Source organism: Bombus pascuorum, chromosome 6, assembly GCF_905332965.1.
Source record: "Bombus pascuorum chromosome 6, iyBomPasc1.1, whole genome shotgun sequence".
Classification (NCBI taxonomy): Eukaryota; Metazoa; Arthropoda; class Insecta; order Hymenoptera; family Apidae; genus Bombus; species Bombus pascuorum.
This window is the reverse complement of record NC_083493.1, coordinates 12628055-12652423: the sequence shown is the minus strand read 5'-3', so window position 1 is coordinate 12652423 and position 24369 is coordinate 12628055. Positions and strand designations below refer to the sequence as shown.

General features: G+C 44.4%; 1 protein-coding gene across 6 annotated transcripts in view; it reads left to right on the top strand.

The window, feature by feature from the left end:
- Positions 1 to 24369, top strand: part of LOC132908359 (cell adhesion molecule Dscam2-like) — a 123121-nt gene that overhangs the window by 38830 nt on the left and 59922 nt on the right. For 5 of the 6 annotated variants that reach the window (XM_060962302.1, XM_060962304.1, XM_060962303.1 and 2 more), the window contains 2 exons: positions 21547 to 21867; positions 23666 to 23827. In XM_060962302.1, coding sequence (XP_060818285.1) covers positions 21547 to 21867; positions 23666 to 23827 — 483 coding nt within the window. The remainder of the gene's footprint in view (positions 1 to 21546; positions 21868 to 23665; positions 23828 to 24369) is intronic. The other variant, XM_060962306.1, reaches the window with a different exon arrangement.

Here is a 24369-nt window from a genome sequence, read left to right as displayed (position 1 = left end):
ACTATCGCGTCCAATAGCTAAAGTAGACGGTTATAACGAGGATGCTTTGTAAGTCGCTTTTCCGTTCCTCGTTCTGCGTTTGTCATATCGTTATCGCGAGAAAGTTAAACGTAGAAACGGAAGGTCGTTGACATACGCCAAGCACAAAAGGCCAGGAAATTGCAAAAATACTCGCGGGATCGGGCCGCTTTATTTTAATAACGATGCTCCTGCCCGACCATAGGGGAGAACGGCCTATCGTTAGCTTTGCTGGTAGATTAAATTCGATCAATTAAATATATTGAATTGTCTCAAGTTCGCTTAGTGGAGGGGACGAAATATCGACGTAGACACGCGTATATACTTAGCTGGATTATATGGATTACAGTTCGTAGAGCTGACTTTATTGAACGCGTCAGCGTTCTTGAAATTAAATTTCTTTCGTGATAATTATGGCTAAAGATGGGTACGAAGAAACGTAGAATTAGCTAAATCTTCGACCGAGGGTTCTTTCGACTCGGCGAATTCAAATGAAAATTTCCGAATATATTTCCGAATAATGATAGGAACGGACGATGCGTATTATGAAAGAAGAGAGAAGAGAAACAATATAATTTTTAATCTCTCAAATGCAAACAATTTAATTAATAATTGCATCGATTCATGAACTTGCTTCGTTCGTGTTTATACTTGTTGACTATGCATATAACACGCGGGAAATTTATTCGTTGATTTATCCATTGATTTCATCGATTTCATTGATTTCTTTTTACCTCCAGTATATTTTATAACACTTTATCTTCGAATAAGCAAATCTATTCCCATTCTTTATCATGAACACTTTTAAAACTTTTCAACATAATTATTACTTTTTCAAAATTAACAAACAACACGTTTAAAGGTAACTTTTGCAAAATCTGCGAGATTGCCATAATTTTTCCGACATTACCACGACTTATTGGAATATGAAACTTTATAATAAAGGAAACTACACGCCGTTTTAAAAATTATGTTTAACCTACTTTTCTCAAATTTGCACGTAATATTACCGTGATTACTGCTAAAAGGGAAAATTCATTTAGAAAGAGTTAACTTTCAACCACAATCTTTCCATTTCATCGTTCGACGTAACATTTGTTATCGTAAAATTTTACGAACTTCTTTCAAATCAAATCCAAGTAGGCGATGGTTGCGATCGATCGAATCGTTTCCCGTTTAATTCTCGGGATTGGCCCGAATGAAGCGATCGGTTCGAACTTGTCTATCGGTCGAAGGAAACAGTGCCGCGTCTGGTTGGCTGGACGATTTTGCAACGTGGTAGGAAACTTGGCGCAGCTGCTACCATCGTCACTCACCTTCTCGCCCACAATTTATGCTAAGTGAATTAACATTGATCTGGCCAGGAAATATGGGTTCGTTCCGGCAGACAGAGACGCGCTCGTTCTCCACGCTCCGCTATCCTTCCGGACGTGGTGTATACGAATTCCGCACGCGCGCACGCGCTGGTACTTACATGTCCTGCTTCAGCCTTCACCTGTCGTCCCTTAAGCGTTGCAAAGATTTCGTTCGATCGGTTTAACGCGAACAGAAACGCGCCGTAAAAGGGACAACGCTATAAATTTGTGTAAAATAAGAATAATCAATTAAATCAACTAAAGTATGTTTGAACTGCGATTTTGAGGAAGCAGACGATGCAGGAGTTTATAGTTAGTATGTTTATGTTAACACTGGAACCACGAGAATGATGAAAATTAGAAATTTTTAATTTTATTATGTAGGTGGTGTATATTTCGCGTCAATTTCCCATGTGAAACTTCAATTTCACGTGGTCAGATGATCGTTGAATAACGAACAGGACAGCAGAGAAAATTTACACAATTTTTTCGAATGATACATCGTCGGATACAAAATTATTGCGATAGCTGGATGGCGTGTCATGCGAGAAGCAATTAACCTGGATGATTCAGACGTGACATATGGTTCCTTGTCTATGGTAAACATAGTAGTCGCGCTCTCGTATAACGCGGATGCGTGAAATTTCGTTTCTGTATCAATTTGACGGTACAAATTGAGCCGGTGTATGTTTCAAACTGATCGTTAAAAATTGTCGTTGAACGCGGGTGGTTGAACGCGGCCGAAGGGACGTTGATGTACCTCGATAGAATGTGTGTATCTATACATATGGCCGCGCAGAAACCAATTAACCTATATTCGTCCTGACTCCGTTTCGTCCTGGCGATTCTTGTAATTATTAGAGACAGCTCGTTACGCATTTTATATTTAATTTTCGTTTATAAGTTCTTCTCATTGACTGTTTAGTCTGTTCTTTCTCTCTGTCTTCTCTCCTTTCTTAAAAGTTATAATATTTGTATCTTTGTTCCCTTGTTGGCTCGTCGATCCTTCCTGTTCCACGCTTTCTCATCCAACTTCTGACTCGTGATCGAGAAAAATAACTCGTCTAATTTTGAAAGAATTTTTGACGGAAGAGTACACTTGTCGATTTTTACCGTCGCTAGTTGAAAGCGGCAACGAACAAAGGAATTTCGGGGATGTGACACACTGTATTCGATTTAGAAGCTAATGAAGGTCGTCGCAGGCCCCGATGAATTTAAAGAATGCGAAGTATCCGATGGAATCGCGTGCGTATACATCCACAAACCTCGCGGAAACGTATAATCATGGGATACATGCATCTTCGAGGACCATCTTTTTTCTTTCGATTCGATATCAGATTGTGAAGTAGCTTGGGCTAAAAAAGAAACAAAGAAGAGAGGAGTGAGTGGGTAGATACGCGCGAATACAGCTACCTTTTTCCACGCGGTTCTGATACATTTTGTATACAGGTACCCCATCTGTGCTGGAAATGGCATTTTAAATCGATTGATCGACGAACAGATTTTACCTCGGTTCGACGGACTATGTGAAAATAATTGTGCGGCCGAGCTTTGAGGATCGCTCACGCGCGTCCATAGTTCCGGAACGCTCCGCAAATTCTTTCTCCCTTGAAAATACCGTCAATCCGCTGTAAATTTGCGGATTCCCCACCTTTTTTTCACCATTCACGCAGCTTCGCGGTTAACAAACGGACCAAAACGGAGGCGATCTGCATTCTTCCCTTAAAAAATGTTTGATTAGCTTCAATTTCGTGCACGACTTTGATTTAAGATAACGCGAAGGTTGAAATGTCGCAGAAAATAGATGGATCGATAATCTTTTCTATGATGGAGGTTTTGTGTGTCACGAAAGAATTGCAGATGTTTATACATTTATGAGAGACTTGATGTAAAAATGTACAAAATACGCATAATGCGAGAAGATATTCAAAGTATTCTGCATATACGATGGTGGGAAGGAAACTTCAGAAAAGAAATTCAAGATAATATCGTTATAAACGTAAAATAGGGGCATGCTTCACGGATTTCTGCGAAGAAAGTTTGAAGAATCGGTGGAAGATTCATTTTTCTCGGTCGAACTCGAGTGGATTGGATTCTCCTAATTGCTCAAAACGGATTTCATTGTGGTATAGCAGGAAGGTGAAAACTCGAACACTAGTTGCTTTCTTTGTAAAAAGAAATTCCATTCGCAGTGTAATTCTTCTCTTGTTTTATACGTTTGCTGAAATCTCATTCAGCGTACAATGTTACACAACATGTGATTCCATAGTTATTCATCTGAAACATTGCAGCTGCATCACGGTTGATTCTCTTTTTATTTTGCCTTCGTTAGCCGATCTCATTCTCTCTGTTCTTAATCAAATGGACATACCGCGCTGCATTGCTTTCATCGAACACGATATAACCAGTTCCATGAATTTTATTAGTCGACGTTAAAATGCAACGCTCTGGCAGAGGAACGTGTCAGATAGAGAAGGATCGGTCGAGAGACTGACCTAGCAATCAATACTCGCTAGCACCGCACGCGAATTTCCCGCGATTTTGGATACAACACCATCACGATCGAAATAAGCGAAGGAATATCGCCAACGTTAATGTGCCGCCCGACAGAACGCCGTTATCTCTACGATTAATCGCTTTTTATGTCAAACATCGGAAAAACAACTGCAAAGGCTAAGCTATAAAAAGTAAACTAGCCGAGTTTCAATTCGCTGGGAATTGAAAAACTAAAAAAGAGGGAGAAGCAAAGAAACGCGAAATAAATTTCTCGCGAACAAAGCGTGTTTTTAAATGCAAACAACCGTGAAATTACAGTAATTGCGAGTGATATATGAGTTTACTTGAGGTAGGAAAATTTCAACGAAGGAATACGGATATTCATGATGATTAAACGCTTCGCGATCGCGAAAAATTGCACGGTTATTGTTTTTCAGCCGCGAGACCGCGTAACTTACACGATAAATACGATCTTTAATTCCGTATATTTGTTCCTGTAATAGACGTAAACGAATGGTCGGGTTGGCTAATTTATATTTCATATTTCAAACAGAACATTTCCGCGTGTCGGGCTTCTCGTACGATGGTGCATCGCGGCCGATTACGATGCCCGCCGTAAAGCGTGCCCTGTCGATGAAAAATTAGAACCAATATTTGCCGGATGAAATAGGCGATGCGCTGAATAAATCTGGATAAATGCACTTTTCCCGGAACAAGGGGAACGAAAGCCTTACACAGCCTCGATGGATTATTCCATTTAGCCATGAGGTATTACGAACGCGATGCAGCTACGAAATTATGGGAATAATCGACAGTGCATAATGTTATGCGCGCGTGGCAACGATCGGGAATATCGATTCCGCCACCTGATGAAATTTATACTGGGCTTTTCTCGTACGAAAATATGAATTATTCGATTGATGGTTGGACAAATTGAATAATATTGTACAAAGAGGCACTTAGAAAGAAATATTTTATTTCTTTTGATAGGAGAGAAAAGGAAAATATGGTTTGTCGAAAGGAAAGCCACGACAGAGTATCAGAAAATGTATATACGGCACATATGTGTACATTATAAATCGAATAACTTTTTCCGATATCGTTTTCCAGTCGATCCGTCCAATAATATTTCCATTCTTCGGTTCGTGAACGTGAATGAATGCAATGTCTTAAATCGGTTCCGGTTGGATTTAACTTTCTTTGCTGGAAACTGCGGTAACAAGCAACTCTCTGCTCGACGAAGGGGAATTACGCGATTACGCGAGAATGATTGCACGACCTTATTATAAGATGAGAAAAGAGAGATAAAAAAAAAAAAAATTGACGGACGAATAGAGCACGCAAACAACGTGTGAGTGGACGAATCGACTAACCAGTAGTTCCGGACGCGAACTTATCCTCACTTATCCCATGCACCATTTCGACGCTATCATGGTACCTAATTATTAAATGTACGAATGTTAGCGTGCTTACATTGGTCGCTTTGAAAGTGGTTTACCTGTGCGTCCCAGGAAATTTGATTCTCATCACGTAATGGGGAGCCAACGTGACATTGCATTTTCATGAAAACACACAGCGTATTTGGGGAATAATGCCGGGGTCGTGTCCACGCTCGTTTTTTCTTTTCTTCGCAGCTCTGTCGATTTTTTCTCATTTTTCCTTCATCCTTTGTTTCCTTTCCTCGTCTTTTCCATCGAAACAGGAATAAATTTTCACGTTAACGCGTATTCGACCCAGATAACGCGCACTTGTGTCTGTACAGGAGCGTAAGCCAGATTATGGAACCGGTGAACCACGCGACGAGATGCACATGTATGTTATGTTTTCTTTTGGCTGGCGATTGGTCAAACGTTAAAACGTTCGAACGCACCGAGGTTGGCGCGCAACGGCCATTAATTAGCCTTTACCAGAACGCAAATATTCAGCGATTAACCGGCGAGAATATGCGTAGCGTGTGCGGGCAGTTTTTGCCCCTAGTTAAGCGAGTCCCGAGAGAATTAATCTCCTGTTATGGGGCGGAACAGGTTTGCGCAGGGTGGTTCTCCAATTATAACGAGCCGCCCGAGGTTCGTTGGCGGGAGAAAGCGGGATAATTGGAGAATGGTCCAGTTGAACGATCGGGCACGATCGGTTAGAGAAAAACGCGTTCAGCGAGAAATCAAGGACGGTGCACGCAAAAGAGAAGGAAGAATATACTTAGGATCGTTAAGTTTATATCGGTCGCATCGAACAAGACAGGTGGTGGATAATAAAAATTCCAGTCACGAGAATCACCGTGGCTTTTCAAAAAGTGTACCCCTCGACAAGGGCAAAAATGCCTTTGGGAGCGGCGGGCTCTTTGAAACGAGGACTAGGTGGGATCGAGCGATACACGCGCCGATAAGTCGCCTCCAGTCACGTCCCTCGGCGCGTTCAGCTTGGAGCGCGTTTCGAAAAAGTCGCGAGGGAGGACAAGCAAGAGCAACGGGCGGGTGGGGTGAAATTGATAAGAAGAGAAGGACGAGAAACGTGTAACGAAAGAAGAAAGAGAAAGAGAGGGAGAGCGTATCGGAGGAAGTACAAAGGGACGGGAGGATCGATGTCCGTGATAGACAGAGATGGGGCAGAAAAAAACTGATGGAACGGATGGAGCTGATGAAAGAAGAGGTATGCAGATAAATGACGACGATGATGGAGGAGAACAAAGTAGCAGGAATCAAGTGAGTGAGAAAGAGTGAGATATAATTGATAGGGTGAGGACGAAGAAGAGTGTACACCTATGCAAATGTAACGAAAGGAGAGAAAGAGAGAAAGAGAGAGAGATAGATTGCAAGGGGTTGGAGCAGGGGAGCATCGATGCGGAGGGGGTACAGGTGGGATATAGTTGGGACAGGAGAGAGAAAGCGTAAGCAGAATGGAGAAAGGAAGAGACCAGGGAGAGACAGAGAGAGGAGCATGTAGCAGGTATGCATACGTGTGAGATGCGACGCAGTCCCTGGGGACTGCGTTAATTCCAGGGGACCTGATTAATCGGAAACAGGACTATCGTGCAAATAGGCGCGAGATAACCCCGCCGCTCACCGCGTCCACCTATGTGCGAGCATGTCCTCTCTGGCTCCATAATGCATCCTGATGGTGGCTTCGATCGACCCCATTCCTAGATTTAGAGTTAAGTCCATGGATATGGGAGGAGCGCGTCGGATCGCATCGATTTAATTACGATCGATCTGTCAAGCCGATGACGTTGCGCAACCAATACCGGCCTTCCCCTTTTCTATTCCCGTCTATATCGTGGTTTGCCCTAAATTTCGAAAATGTCCAGTTCACGTGGACGCACCAGTTCGTCGCATTCTGCTTCGCGTCGTTCCGCTTCACGGTCTTAACGTTCACGCTCCAATCTACTAGCAAGTGGCAAGTAGCTCTCAAATGAAAATGATAAATTATTATTACGGTTGGCCTAAAGAAGGCAGAAAATACGATCCTACGTACATGCCCAGAGACTAGAAAGTCTCTTCTTTCGTCCGAGGATTAATAACTTAAGTTCACATTCACTTATCTCATTAATATTCTGATAATCTCAGTAATGGAACAGAGGAGCACGAAATGAAACTCTTTGTTTATTCAGTAGATGGACCATTGCTTTTAAACCAGATTTAGAGTTGAACTATATATATATATGTACATATATATGTAGCAGACATTTTCACTTCCTTATACCTAGAAAGATTATGAAACTTTTACTCTTCGTATGCTAGAACGAACGTTTTAAAAGTGCAAGAAGTCGACATCGTCGACGAGACATCTTTCCCGAAGTATCTCTAATTTTTCGAGATTATCCATTTGGACGCACAATTACGGATCGTCCGAATTTTCAAAAATTCACATCAATTTGCGTTTCATAGAGATACACGGGCACATGCCCGCCCACCGTCACAGTATTTACACGCGAGGCAAAAACAGAGTATCAGAGGCGAATTCAAAAGAGTGTATATAGTAGGTAAAGGAAAAGAGAAGTTTAATTTATTTGGAACTGCGATTCGCATCGGTGGTGCGGAGCTGTCACGGTTGTCCGGCGTGCCGCGACTTGGACCGAATTACGAAAATGTCTGGTCCACATGCTCCAGTTGCGTCCGATCACGTCGCTATTATCGGATGCAGCGTCCGTGCATTCTGGGTTTCCACCGAAGTAAACGTGAACTGTTCCGTCCGCTCGTTATGGCGAGAGAATTTTTAATTTATTTCGCCGACGGACTTTCTGTACGCGCTCTCGAAGAAGTCGGCGCTTGTCGAACGATGGTACAACTTCCGTGGCGACTGGCAATCAGATAGAATTTCCTCCTCCTTCGTATTTTCTTCTTCTTCTTCATCTTCTGCTTTTTAGTCTTCTCGTTTAATTTCCTCATAGAAAGAACTTGCACGGGGACTTCTAAATGAAATCTACGCGATGCAGCATCGATCGGACTCGCGATTCCACGTTTGTGCCGAAGAAAAAGTGAAGCAAGAACGGTGTCGTGTGTCCTTGAAAATCATCAGAATCCCGTTTCATTTTACTTAGTTGGTTGCGTAAGGAACAAGGGAGAAACCCTAGCAGGTTATTAAATTGCGAAATAATTCCCCTTAGTAGTTGAACGATATTGAAAATCTATATCGTCCGATTCAAAGAGGTCGATCCGAAAGGAGAAGAATGTAACCAATTTGTGGCTAATATCTTCGTATACTATCCTTTGTCGGTTAAGGTAGAATCTGCCAAACGAGAACGGTAACAACAATAACGGTGTCGCTAATAGGCGAATATTTTCGTTAACGCGAAACCAGAGGCTTACCGTGGCACGCGAACTCTTGCAAAATAGGAGTAATTAAAAAGGCAGCAATTAATCGGGGAAAGGCGAAACACACGAATAATTTGTAGGAATAGCGGGGCCCGTCGGAACTATTAACGCCGTGGAACTTTTGTCTCGGGCGGAACTTTTAAATGCCGCGCACTAAACGAGGCGTGTGCGCCCCGCGAATGGAGTTTCGAGTTAAATTGCCATAAATAAACGTCTTGGCTCTGGCTATGTTCACACTGGCGAATTAAGTGACGCGATACGTTGGAGAAAGAGAGAACTAGGATGGAAACGGGAGACGCGGGGCAAAGGAGAAAAATCGCAGACAAAAGGTATAAAAGAATCGAGGCTATACCGCGTAAACGCCCAACGTCCAGCCCCCTCCCCGCGTAATTCGTCCATCCAGCCCGCTCCCTTTAATTATATTCGGAGCAATTAACGATGGATAGCGCATAATGAACAATATCTGCGGCCAGACCGTATTTACGGGGTAACGGTGTGACGGCGTGACGGCCGTACTTTGTATGCGTGCCATATTTTATCCGACAATTGAAAATAATTTACGCTTTACGCGGCACTGTGCAGCTTGTAATTAGAATGCGAAATGAGACGGAATGCGCGAATGGGCGGGACGGCGCGAGGACAAAACTGCCTAAAATGCGGGAAGTTCGCCAACGCGATTCGTCCTGGTCGAAATTAGAATGACGTTTTAGTGCGTCGCGCAAATTGCAGCATTCGAGAAACACGAGCACGTTCACGACTATTCGCTTTACCCAGGTTTTATTGGGTCGTTTTAAATGTTACCGGTACTATCATTCAGTTGAACCATTCATGTTGAAAAAAGTGAATATCACCATTTTTTTTTTTTTTTTTTAAATAACCGTTAGGATGTGAGATATGTTTCAACAAATTGAACGAGAATCACGTATTTTACGTGCACGTGAAACTTCGAATAATGATATTGCCACATGCATACGATGTTGTACATGACAGTCAATATGTCATTATGCACTACAAACACATTATGTCTATAATACCACGAGCTTTATACGACCTTGAGTACCAATAACACGACCTCGACGACCTCTGTCTGATTTTCAATGACCTCTAGTGCCACTGTCACGGCCTCCATAATTCTCTGTGATGTTTAAATAGCGATGGTTCACTATTTTCATTGTCACTTGTCTGCTAATGATTTTGTACGATTCTTATGACAAAAATTCCAAGGAGAACTGTTTCATTTCATATCATTTGTAATTTTTCTACCGAATAAATTGTTAAATTTGCATTACGTTGAATCTTTTGGAAATTTTTCGAAATTATCTGATAGAATTTCCAAGACAATCTACTGTTAAAGTCTCGTCGATGGAAGCCCTAACTGCAATTTCGCGCTGGAGAATTCAGCAGCGCGACTAGTCGGTTCAATTCTTTCATTGATAAAAGGGACTGGACAGTCCAACCTAATCCACGCAGTCTATGAACCGAATCGAGCTCTCTCTTCTTTCGTGTTCAAACGAACTTCATCTTTGAATGTGGTTCCCACATTAAAAAAGCCCGACAAAGTTCTACGTGTCGGTGAAACGTGCGTTTCATTCGCTACAGCGGCACATTAAGCGGAGAAATTAGTCGTAGTTTAACTTGGCGGCGTGAACAGGGCATGGACAATGACCCTTATAATACGCTTCTACATTTCTTCGCCAGACAGACACGACAGGGGATGAAAAAGTGCCACGACGAAAGTGCAACAATTATTTACACTCGTTCCTGTTTCTTCTACAGTCATTTTGCTCATTTCCCTGTTATTCTTCATCAACTTGGTCGAAACGATGAGAGAATTGTTTTATATACACTCTTTCGTGCTAAACAGCAATTTTACTTTCTCCCGTGACTAAGTAGAGATTTGTTTGGGGATCGCCATAACCCTCGGCTACACCTTTGTCTGTACACCGTCCCTTGGTGGACCACCCTTTGTCCCTCTTCTGTATATTTCGTGCAGTACCCTTTAATACGTCAAGAGGCGTACTGTTTCGTCGTCTACACCTTTGGCGAGACTGGCTTCTCTCGGTCGCGATCGATATTCCATTGTATCGGAGCACTGAAGTATCCTGAAGAGTTTCACTGGCTCGTAACGACATCGGTGCTATTATGCTAATTCAGCGTGTCGCTGGAGTGCGGATGCTGGTGAGTGATAAGCTACGAACACCTGGCTGGTAAAAGAAGAGGATGTAACATCACACATAGAGATTCGTCGTTGTCGTTGTTGTGGTTGTATCGCATCGGCCGGAATCGCGCTTGCCGTGCTCGTTTGCCGCTCGGAAAAAAAGCTCGCGTGGCAATCGCGACATTCGTGATTAATTTCCCATTCCAAAATAGGACGCGAAGCAACGACGACGCAGGTGTCTGGTTAATTCTTTTGTTTCTCGAGTCGAGCCCCCGATCGATGCATCTGAATTGTATGGCCAGGCTCCATAGCGATTTATAGCTGATTTATCGTCGTATTTATTGACATCGTTCCATCGACGCCAGCCGTGAACGAAAAAGAAATTATTGACTGCGACCGAAGAATTATTGCTATCCAATATCATGTACACCACTTCTTCTGCTTTTCCTCTATTTTTTATTTTCTTTTTCTGCTGTTATTTTACTCGACTTGTTCTTTCTACGGCGTACAGCTACGTTTCGTAGATCAGCGAATACTCGCCATATGTTTTGACCTTGACTCGATCGTTCGATTATCAGACGTTGTTCGACAGCTCGACAGAGATATTTCTTGAGCAGTGGGTGGCGGCAGGCTAGCGAAGCATTAATCGCAGAGACTAACCCAGCTAAGAACCGGATTAAGAAAGTTACTCCGACAGTGGAGGAACTTGGCCAGCCACTATCTGCTGCTAAGCAGTTTACGGTGCAGCTGTCCCACGATGTCGTCAAACGCTTTCTTCGTTGGTGCACGACCGACCTCCTTTTTTTTGTTCGCCTCTCAAGATGTTCTTTTTCTCTGGAACTGAGAATCGTAAGAAGGGCTCAATCGTATTACCTTGCCGCGAGCCCATTTCCTGTTCACTGTTTCAATTATCCGGTAGCTTGGCTAATTGCATTTTGCGCTTCATTTTCTGTCCCACGCCAATCGATTTTTCTTATTCGCCTTTTTTTTTTTGCTACCTCGATCTCTTTTTTAGACGTTTCTATGTTTGATACGCGAGACGTACAAGGTTGTCTCTATTTAAATAAAGTCGCAATTAAACGAACTCCAAAGAGATCATCGTACCGATGAAACGAAGTTATCGTCGATAATTCTCTGTTCGAAAGATCCGCATATCCTCTTCACGTTGCCAATTAACGAGTTAACGTCCTGCCATCAAGCTCGATGAAAAATTACTTTTCTCGTAACGATGTTAGATAGTAATTGTTCTATCCGCGAAGGAAGTAGAAAATTGGTTTGGTTGTCAGCGCGATAGAACCATCCGAAATAGCCAATTGCGCTCCGTAGTGCTCGTTGAAAAATCACTAGACCAGAATTTTAGACGATGTTAAAAATTCAACCAATTAAAAATTACCCACTCGCGGTATAGAACACGTTTTCATCTAATAAAAACGACTCTATCTAATAGGAAACAAGTGTCGTTATAATCGTATACTCGTCGAGTACAAGAGCACGTTTCCAGAGTCGATGGCAATTCAATTTCGCGAGGATCTACAATGAGTTCGAATTAACGTGTACCAATGGTATCTTCATCTGCTATCGTATTACGTTCTTGACAAACGACAAAGGAAGCACGAGAAACGTGGAAAAAGCGGAACGAAGAGAGCAAATGGCAATTCGTGGAGACGACGGAAATATAACGTGAATAACTGACGATCCGACAAGCTCTCGGTAAGCTGCTTATGGTAACGATTGGGTCAACGCATTGAGCTCGGTCGCAGATGCGATGGGGAACGCGTTAAGAAATACGTGCAGCCGCACGTAAGATTCCCGACTTTCACCTCTATTACGATCCGTTTACGGGTGAGTTTCGCGATATTAAGAATCGGCGAATCGATTGCAGACGATAATACGTCGGAACGCTTGATTTCCCCGTACCATCGTTCGATGGCACGTACATACGAGAACGCACACGATCACGAAGAGCATAGAGGAAGGTAGAAGGCATGGATCCATGGCATTGTCAGCCATTCCAGACTCCAGGGATTAACTCGCCCAGGAATGCATTCCTCCTTTCTCTTTCTCTCCCTCGCGTGCTTTGTCCATCCTTCTCTGTCCCTCGAATATCCATCTTCGTCCCTCTTCCTCTTCTGTCCCCCGTTCGTCTTGCTGTATTTTCCCTCCTTCTCTTTCGCATTCATTCACCTTTCTGCTGATTTTCTCGCCTCGTTCTTCTCCGTGATAGGGTGAAGCACTCGCAGTCATTTTCTCCATTTTGCGATTCGATTTCCGTCGATATTGCTCCCGTCTCGCTAGATTCTTCCATTCGGTCGGATGAAGACGCTACCGAGGGAAATATATTCATTCGCGTCGTGAAGAAAGAGACAGAGAAACAGGGAGTGACGAGAGGCAGGAAGAGGGACCAGAGAGCAGACGAGAGGGAATCGGAGAAAGAAGAAGGGAAATCGAACGGTTAGAAGCGATAAGGGGGGAAAGAGAGAAAGAAAGGAAAGAAGGCCAGACGAAGGTATAAGGCTCTTCGTGACGCTACCAACTAATTTCATCGTCGATGCCGGCTGATTTCCCTTCCTTTCCTTTCCTCTTCCGTTCGCCCAACCCGTTCTCGACCAACATGCTCTATGGTGCGTGCATAATGTGTCAACCTATGTGCTCGAAGATCAGACTATCGACGTTGTTGAAAGTGAGGCGGTAAGGTGTCGACACGGTACATAATGCGATAGATCGTCACGGATAAAAAGAGAGATAGTCGAACGACAGGGAAGTTATGTGCCGTCACAAGCCAGGCAACCGATTCACAGTAACGTCTCGCGTGTCGAAAGTCTGCCGCGTGACTGTCACGCGTCAGCATTTTCCATCGATCGTTCCTGTTTTCCTATTTCGCGATTTTGCCAGACCGATAGGCATATAGTTCTGGGAAATTCAAGAGTCGAAAGTAAGCGAACAGGATTTCCTGTGGATTATGTGGTTTCACAGATTTCGTTAACGTCTGGCGAAACCTTGATTTACGAGCCAAGCTAGTTTGCGAATTTCGCGAAAACTCAACGAGCTTGCCTTGTTCTCTCAACACGAAAGCAACTTGGCAACCTTATTTACAATTTAAAATTTTCTGGGAACGGACAAGTTGCAAATCCTACGGACGCATACACGAGAGACACGCCCATGCCTGTGCATCGCTAGACGGTCTAACCGAATTAAAAAGGCAAGGTAGAAGAGATTCACGGGAGAACGATAGAGGGAAGAAAGTCAGCCGGCCGCGTTTGTGCCTCTAAATCACTCATTCTACCGGCCAACCGTTGACACGGAATTTCCCGGTTAAAAAGTCTGCCGGCGACAAAGTGATCTATCGTCCAATTTGCCCCATAATTCGAGGATGTATCTCGTCCGACGGCGTTGTCGCCTTCCTTCCGTGAATAGAACGCGATCCGTCGACGAGATTGAAACGAAATCTAGCATTTCGAAGTCGATGGCTTCGTCACGGATTGATCCGTCTCACAGCTTTATCTGGTCGTCGATTACACGCGCGCCGCTATGTGGGTGACACGCGTGTATATGTAACCTGTCCAGTAGTGTGCACGTTCGCACGCATTCACCTATACTGGCACGTGGCACAGCCACGATCGTACGATTCGGCGATGTATGCGTACGAAGGCACGAGCGCGTGTATACGTGGCTGCTACGGAGAAACCAATCGGACTGCGCAATGCAGCGAAGTCACGGCGTGATTGGTACGGTATTGTGCGCCATAACCAACGGTGAAATTAACCATGATCCAGATCAAACGATCCTAACGGTGTGCGCGTGCCGGGAAAATCCTAGCCGCCTCTCGTATCGCGCCACTGCATTGCAGCTAACTTCGGTCATCGCGTATGCGAAATATATTCGTATTTATGTAGGCGCTTAAGTCGGATTAAGGCAAGCCGAACGCAAGGATAATCGCGATCCGCGCTATCGATCCGACGCGACGAGAACTCGCGTTGTGTTCGAAGCTGGCGCCAATTAACGAAAGGGAATAGGATGATCGAAACTCGGGTAGGGTTCGTTAAAATCTTGACCGATTAAACTACAACGCTACGATTCTTCGTGTGGCTTCTTGGAAAGGATTTTACGACAACTCGATGAAAGAGAAGACGTGGTTATTGTTTTAAATCCACTTTACTCGCAAACAGAGACGAAGCAATTCCAACTACGAGATACGACGATATAAAATTCAGTTACGTCGAAACTTGATCCAAACAGAGATTAATTGGAGATCGCAAAGCTTGCCACCGACACTCGTTAGATCTGCTACTATACCGTATACGTTTTCGGGGCTTTTGAACTTGAAGTGTTTGTAAGTAACAGCGGATGAAGTCGAAGTAACCAGCGTTAAAGCAGCGTCCGCTGTCGTCGAAATTCAAGTTCGAGAATTCGACCGCATGGCGTTCAACCGTTCTCGTTGAAAGTCGATCCAACCCGAAACCCGATGGCTCACAGATCTACCATTCGACTCGAGTCGTACTTCGAGATGGTACTTTGAGATGGTCTTAAATTACACCTGACTGCGAGCCTCGGTCTAATTACAATTAAACCTCTTCGATGTTTCTACGAACCGGAAGGTTTAACGGCAGTAGACGAACTCTGGATTTCCACGATTCTGAGACGAATTCTCACAAAGAAAGTCTAACGATTCATCTTCTTTCTTCCGGTCGAATGCGATTCTCTTACGCGATTCTCCTACGCGATTCTTCGGTTAAGAACTAACAGTCACGGCTGACCGAGCTACGTCGCGTCGGTTAATTCGTCAGCGACGCGCGAGTTCCGTGCTCCGGATGATAATGCCGGTCCACTGCAGCGTGACAGCGCTCTGTAATTAATCAGAAAGTGCAACGCGAGAATACAGGGCTGGTCCTGGCGTAACAGTCGCTGGAACGGGCGCAACGTTTGCACAGTTGATGCGCGCGTACGTGCAGCGGCTCCGTGTGACGCGCATACTCGCGACAAGAGCAACCGGATGCATGTTGGTGGAACGCGGCGGAAAAGACAGGGGTGAATGTAGAGGAGAGTGTATAAATGCGACATAAATGGCGCCGCGCCGGTGCATAATTGTAGACTGGCACAGGTGTATCGCGTTGCTAGAACTGGTAGAAGCTGCGTAACCGTTACTCGGTCACATGTGCGTAATGGAATGCATCTGGGTGGAGAGCGTGAAGAGCATGGAGAGAGACTCGATGTGGCGGTTGCGTGTACAAGCCCTCGCGTGTCAAAGGACTTTTTTGTTCACGGCATTCGGCTCGTCGATATTACCCTCTAACGTTCTCTCGTTTCAACGAAACACAGGATCAGAAATGTTCCTCCGGTATTTATTTGGATGGAACGCGCCGGTGACCCAAATATTTGGCGAACAGTTTCCCAAAAAATTTCGCGACTTCCGTTTCGTTTCACTCGAATGTCCGGGATATCTCGGCTAACTTCATGTTGCAGAGTGTTTGCGTTGGTTGGAAATTTGTTTAAAAAGTTGTACTTTTTCCTTTTTCCTTTTTCTAGGTATCGCGTGGGAAGTGGAAAATGTTTTTTGCTTCGGAAACGATGCTGTCTTTTCTTTTTCGCTTTTTTCCCTCCTTTTTCGCGCGGAGTACAAAACAGTTAAAGAACTCCAATATCCGCTTAACATTCCACGCGATCCAGAAACATTTTCGTTGCAAACAGATATTCGCGGGCCCGAAAACAGAGGAAGCGTTTCAACCGACGAAATCACCAAGAACACAGCGCGCACTATGAAGTGGAAGCGCATCAAGTAGCGCGAGCGTAAAACATGTGCGACAGCGTCAAAAGCAGGACTCTCTAAGGAGAATAAGAGAGTCAACGGTGCGAGAGTGCCGTGAAACTACGTCGATGTATAAACGATATGACGAATGCTTTGCAACCGTTGAATTCACGAAATGCGAATTAACGGTATGGACGTCGACCCGGCAGCCGTACGAGGAGCTTACACGACAGCACCAGAGATTTCACAATATTTGGAATTTTCCGAGACACTCTGTAAATGCCAGGCAAATATACAGCGGCAAATAGTTGCGTCACAACGTGGAAAAGAGAGATAGCAGCTCGTAATTGCGGCAAGCACATTGTCGGCGTATAATTGTCTCTGGCAATGTAGTTATCCGACGATTACGGAATACCGGAAGTGACTCGTACAAACGCATCGAGTTTCACCGCCCCCTCCCCCTATCGTTACGCAATTATCGACTGACGTAGAAAAGAAAAAGAAAAGAAGAAAAATAGAGGGTTTCTCGTTGTCCGAGATTATCTCGAGCAAATTCTAAAGAAGCGGAAAAGGAGGCATGCAAGCGATCCACGTGGTCGACAGGCGAAAGTTCGTTCTAAATCGCGTCTGAATATTCCCTCGCATAACCGAAATTAACCCTGTCGCCCGAGGCAGGGCAACTGCAAACAAGTTTTAGAGCCGAATTTCACCATGATTAATTAAGCCGCGTTCAATCCTGTTCCGCGAAGCCACGTATTATACGCGCCGTTATGCGCGTGGCAGCAGATGTTCATCGGCCGATGCGACGGCTGAATTTCATACCTCTCGACAACGCGTCTTGCTTTACAATGTTTAAACGAGCGTCTTATCGAACGTTCAGAAACTGTTGATATACCTTCGAAAGTCGTTTACTCGTGACTCTTTGTATTCCATGCGTGTAACTCGAAAAAGAAAATGGAACATTACTGTCCGCGTTTCAAACGCAGCGTCACGAGACCAATTACCATTCTGTTCGTTACATTCTACAGTTGACCCATCGGATAGATATCGTAAACGTACGATAGCCGTAGGATAGTGGGAATTCGGACTGCTCAGAACGAGGAAATGAAAAGGGGTCGAAACCTCTATCGAGCTTCGATGTGCATGGAATCGGGTTTCGTGTGGTGTAATATAAAGGCTAGTTGGTCAAGCGCGTACACCGAAATATAGACGCAGTTGCAGTATTTATACGAACTTTCAGACTGCGTCTTTGTCGACCGGTTGTATAGAAATGAAGGAAAAAATGGAGAGTATATTTCTCGCGCGACTGATTGGACCGTCTACGCTTCACGCGTTCGCGCGTATCGCGTTTCTTCAGCTTCGTACACGTAGTCATACCGAACAGTGCATTCTTCCTCGTTGTGCGTCGACAAGCGGAGTGGTATAAAAAAAAAGAAAAAAAAAAGAAAAAGAAAGAAGGGGAAGGAAAAACGATGGAAGAAAGGACGCTACATCTATGAGAACATCTATGAGAGCCAAGCGTTCGCGCATTGTACGCATTCGCGTGGAAAGATAAAAACGCGATGTCGCGAAATTACGCGCGTACAATTTATCGCTTCCTGTTTTCACTGTTTGCCACCCTATGATTATTTGAACACCGCGTTAACATTCGATGCTTGGTTTCGTGCTGCACGTGAGCCCAACATAGGGGACTTGAGCACCAATTCCCCTTAATGAGGTATATCATCGAATCTGGGGTCACGTTTTTCTCCGGTTCGTCTCGTGTAACTGCGCGTAACACGTGTACGCGCGTGCTCGAGAGTACATCGCTCGTAACGAGATTGAACGCGTTTAACTGAAAATTGTACAAGGGGATTTCAAGTGACGGCTACAAATATGGGCGAGCTGTGGACGGTGACCGTGTCACGAATCCCGGGGGCAAATATGTGACGCTTCTAAATAAAATGAAGAAGGAAAATGGCTAGGAAAATTGACAAAAAAGCGCGTTTTACGAGTGAACATTCCGGCGAACTTTACGAGTGATTACGAAGTTTATGGGGAAAAATCGCGGAAATTTATACGGCAACGAATCTCTTTTATTTTGTTGTATTATTTATATTCTCGATTCGCGTGTTTAGATTTTCAATCTTTTATTCAACGTTTCTGTTTTATTTCGTTGGTTTATTTATGCTGGTGTGTATAACGGTGACAAAAGACGGATCGTTAGATCGCGTAACGGAGACGCGTTAACAGGGTTACTTATGGAAATGCGGTGTTACTGAATTGATCAACTCTTTGTCGAATTACGCGATTCCAATCGCTAATTGGATCCGACGGTGCTTTTGTTCGTCTCGCATCGAGAGAGATTGAAACGCTGCGACAATAAGCGGATACGGTCGAATGCGCAAATAATTTCGATCAATGGTCATTCGTTCTACCGTCTTCTTTTCTGCGGGGTATGACGATTCCTCGGTTATGACGACTTTCTTTAATCCTACTACTCGACCGGAAAGAAGAATCGTTCCAATAAGCTTCGATTAATTAGCGTAACGAGCGTTAAACAAACCAAAAGAGTTTCCAAGTTTTACATTCCGAGGGCGAAAAATATCTAACGATATCTTGGCCAACAGCGTGAAACGCGACCGTAGTATCAAAGAGTCCTTATTTCATCCACGATTCGTAATGATAAAGCGAGGACAGGGAATCAGAGGAAGCTACTGGTTATCGAGTTAGACGGAATCTCTATCGAATTTACTCGTAAACAAGAAGAACGAGGACAATTTTCCTTCACAGCGGGCATAGTTCCCCTTAATAACCGTTTTGCCTTCGCTGTCAGCGACAAACTGCTTTATACGCGTATTAATTTAACCTTATTTTCCATGGCTGTCGTTCGACGAGCGCCCGAGCGAGTTTGCTTGCCCCTTGCTTGAAAGGAAGAACGCCCCTGGGAGCAGCAGATGTAGCGATGCACACGATACGTGAGCACTCTGTACTCCGAATATACTATATATCCATACGTGTGAGGATGAATGTAGTATGTATACGCATCCATGGAAAGCAGCGAGCTGGCTCATGTATAAATACGAGCTAGATGGCAGGGTTGCATAGTTGTAAACCGACGGCGCAGGTGCACCGCGCGCTCGTACAGGGCAGGAAGCGCCGAATATAAACGTCTTCACGGCACATATACGCTTTCACGAATTGGATGGACGCGCGCGCGATATAGCGATATGTATAGAGCTCGTGGCGATGAACCTTTAACGGTTTCGTAGTTTCACGTAGCTATCGAAATTCTGCTTATCAAATCGCCGTCCCTACGTAATACATCGGCTCCCTCGTATGGTTTTCATGTACGCATTGTCTATGCGCTTGGTCGCGATCCGATCGCTGAAAAACATTGTCGTGAAATTTCGAGGACATTAGCCACGTCGGTGATACTCTATCAGATTTGCCTGGTAGAACAGATATAGGGGAGAAACCCGCTGATAGAGAGGCAGGGGTTGTGGAAAGGAAACGCTCTGGGAGGAAATGATACGAACCGAGGGAGTGGGAGAGCGGTAAATGTTGCAATCGGAACACGGTGTGGAGAAAGGCGACGTTTCGCGCGCCATTCAGCGAATGTGGATGAGCGTACGTGAGCGTTTTATCGTCGGCGGGAAGTTGGTTCGGTTATCATTATTTGAATACAGTGAATGCCGACGGTGGTTTCATTATTTTTTCTCTTTTCGACGCTCGACGAGAAACCCGCGCGACAAATCGAATAATGTTTCGAGTAACATTTTCTAGAAAGCAATCGCATTTTGTTTCAAAGGATTGAAACGTTTTCGTGCTCAAAAGAAACGAATTGAACGCCGTATAAATCTTTGAAATTGCTAGGACATTTTTCCTATTATATATTTTTCACGCTTGAGCGATGAACTTGCCGCATTCCCGGCGATGAATGCAAATGATTTCGCGCGCAGACCGTAATAACTGACAAGACGGAGATCGAATATGATTGATCCCGCTGTTACTGCTGCATACTTGCTGCAGCTACTTTGCTGTTCCTTCGATGCTTCGTAACAAAACGGAAGTCCTTCGGCATTTATCGGATATACGTGTGTGTCCATACATAGCTATATATATGTGTGTGCATTTTGCAATATAAACCGCTTACCGCAGATGCGCGGAGGGAATATCGAAGAAGTTGCAAAGCGACCGTTCGTTCGAGCTTACCTACAAGGCCGAGAGAATATTGGGAAACCAATTGTTTCTTTATCCGGTCGAATATCCTTATTGATTCGATTCATCTTCGGATGAATTATTCGTTTAGAGAAAAATATCCCCCTTTCCGTCCAATGTACTTCTCCAGTATTTTATCGAGACACGTCGCTCTCGAGATCAATTTCGAGCGTTTAACGATTGATCACCTTTCGATCGGTTTGTTTCTATTTCCCAAATAGATTGTCTATATCAATTCGTCGTAAAATTATACGAAACGAGGAACGAGACCGCTAAATCATAGTGTTCTTTGTTTCATTGCATTCGTATCTAGATGAAAGTTTCCCCGTAAATAATTAATTACGGTAGTTCATCGTGTCAAAGCAGATACGTACTTTCAGCACAGTACCGAGTTGTGTCTGCTTTTGAGAGTTTAAATCTGATATCTCCCCTAGGACGTATAAAAAGTTTCCCCTTCTTGCGTAATGGCGGCCAGAATACCTTTCCTGCGTGTAATTACGCGAATACGTACGCAAGTTTATACACTTTACTCGACAACGCCAACAGTTCATTGTTCTTATTCACGTTACACTTCGATCGATATCTACTCATAAATGTCGTTCGCGAACCAACGACATACCTGACCTTCCAGCTAATACAATTTCATAGAAATTAACGTTACAATCTCGGTCAAGTTCCATTAACGTCTTCCCAAAAGCCTTCTCGATTTTCCGCGTGTCCGAACGTCGATCCTTCTAAACGGAACATGCCGCGCGATCCATGTTACAGGACGGGGTGTGGTGCTGGACAGTCAGGGTCCAGTGTTGATCTCGGAGCCACGCTCGTCGGTCGAATTCTCGAACGAGACCGGGGCTATGATCCATTGTTCGGCCCAGGGCAGTCCCTTGCCAAGGATTGATTGGCTTATGGGGGACGAGTCACCGGTCCTCCCTATACCTCACATCCGTGAGATGCTGGTGAATGGTTCAATGTATTTTTTGCCATTCAGTGCGGAGACCTACCGACACGACGTCCACGCGGCTGTCTACAGATGTCAAGCCTCGAACAGCGTCGGCAGGGTGTTGGGCCGTGAAATCACGGTAAAGGCCGGTGAGTACCTTTATTTCTTCGTTTCCAACCGATTGCTTTGCCCTTCCGGTCCGGAAGCTAGACTTTTTCCTTTCCATTCTCCATCATCTTTCACTTTCATCTACATCGTTCTCGCAAAATTGCCAGATGGTTTTATCACAATGTGTTATTGATTCTCCATTCCTTTTTATTATTTCCTTTCCCTTCCATAGAAATTCCCTCCCTATTCTCTTCTACCTTAATCCGTCACTTTCATCTGCATGATTCTTAAAAAATTGCTCGATAATTTTATCCCAATGTATCATCGACTCTGTTCTCTTTCCTGTTATTTCTTTTCCGTCCCATAGAAATTTCGTGCATTTTGTGTATCTTTAAAATAGCCACTCGCGCAACGATAACGAGAGCGCTATATTTCGCGATATCTCGCGGCAGGTGGAGAACTCCTTGCAAAGAAGTGTACAGAATCGTTCGGACAAAGAGCGCCTCTCGGACGCTGAACCGGAAAACGCGACAGCAGTAATCTGGCAAAAAATTGCCGGGGAACGTTCCCGGAGTGTCGTGGCTCGCAATTACGCCATGAACACGGCGTAGCTGTAGCAACGTCCGCGCTCTCCACTTGCTAACTTAACGTCACGTTTCGTTGGTATCGGGTGGCGGGAATTTAATGCCTCGACTTCGCAATTTGATATCTCTCTTTCTTTTTTACATTTCGCGTAACTCTTTCGTGACGTTCCTCGCTATGCGCGCTGCAAGATTTTTCGTTATCGAATACCACGATGTCTCCGGTAGTCCGCTATCTCTCTCGCCGCTCGTAAACGTAATCGGTCGTTCTACAGGATGACGTTCTAAACCACGAGTCGCGGGTAAAAGTGGAAGAATGATCGCGACTTGAGAGAGCCGCGCCAACTACATTTATCGCAGCTTCATCCCCCAGCTCGCAGATGCACTGCTTGGAATCCGTGGCCGCTTATGGCTAACAAGCGACACTCACTGCCAAGATCAAGATCCAGCTTTACCTCTCGCACGCTGCCAAGCTTTCGCTCGTGTTTTTCTAGCGACCACCGGAAACAGACGAGCGTTTTGTCGATGTACGTGTTAGCGTGTTTCATGTTTGCGTGTGTGCGCGAAAGACGGGAAAACCGACGAAACAACGCAATCTCTGGCGAGCACAAAAGACGAACGAAAGATTTTCGTTGGTTTTTTGCTGGGAATAACAATCGCGTCCAAGCCCTGGCAAGAATCACTTATCGCGCTTAGCGGTTCGTGAATCAACGAAAATTTCTGGAAAGAATCGCCGAGTTGCGTTACGTAGAATAGAAAGGGTGGATTGTGCGCGATAACTGGAGAACTGGATTGAAAACACGAGAGGGAGCCACTAATTACCGAATGCACGGGTCGTAGACAGGTTGAAAAGCGACGTTGTTGGCGAGTAGAATAACGAATCTGTAATAGAAAATGCGTAGTGCCTTATATTATTATTGGAGTTAACGACGAGAGGCGGGTCGTTACGGTCTGGAATATCCAGCCATAAGCTGTTGAGCTCTCGAGATTCGCTTTCGTGAATATCGATGTCTGAATAGAATTGCCGAGGTTAAAACAACCCTGACGATAATTGTCGCGGTATGACTAGAGATAAAGTCGAACGAAGATCGAGTAAATTCTCGGAAATTTTCCTAGCTCGATTTTCCTTGCAATTTCGACATTGTCTTCCGTAACTCATCCTCTTGTTCCTTCTTCCGTTCTATAGATGTAGTAACTTTATTTCACGGAACAAACGTGGCTAACGATGGAAAACTGATATCGACGCTCTTTCTTTCAGTGGTACGTCAAAAGTACGAAGTCCAAGTGCGAGATGTTTACGTCCTTCCTGGAAATACCGGTGTGCTCAGGTGTGACATACCGACGTTCGTTAAGGAGTACGTGGCAGTCACGTCCTGGGTTCGAGATTCAGCCTATAACATCTTTCCAACGCCGAAAAGCGGTGAGTGATATTGCGATAAATTGAGCTGAGTTCGATAAGGCTGAAACGTGTCGGACGTGTCTCGAGTATTTTAAACCTACTAGCTTACCCGTGATGTTTCCAAACACGGATCTCCCTCGACTAAACTATCGTTCATCGTGATTTCAGCCGTTCAGAAATCCAGCTAACTGTACGATTACACTTTCTGAAGAATTTTTTTTTTTTATTTTAGCATCAAAATAAGCGACTACCTTTTCATTTCTCAGAAACACTAATTTACAAAATTTATCATTTCATTAGTATAATTACAGCGTACGTTTTGAGACAACCTTTTTTACCATACACGCAACAGTTTTCCCTTCTGTTTTTTCCTTTTTCAGTCGTTTCGATTTTAGGATTGGTCGAATTCGATTCGTTAGAACGAACGATGTTCGCCGTCCATTGAGATCGTTCAACGGACTAACTCGCGCATCGTCGATATCGAGAGAACGAGCATGCCAGGAACAAAAGGTTGGATATTTCTCGAACGAAAAACGCGATTTGGTACGCATTCTCGTTACGCA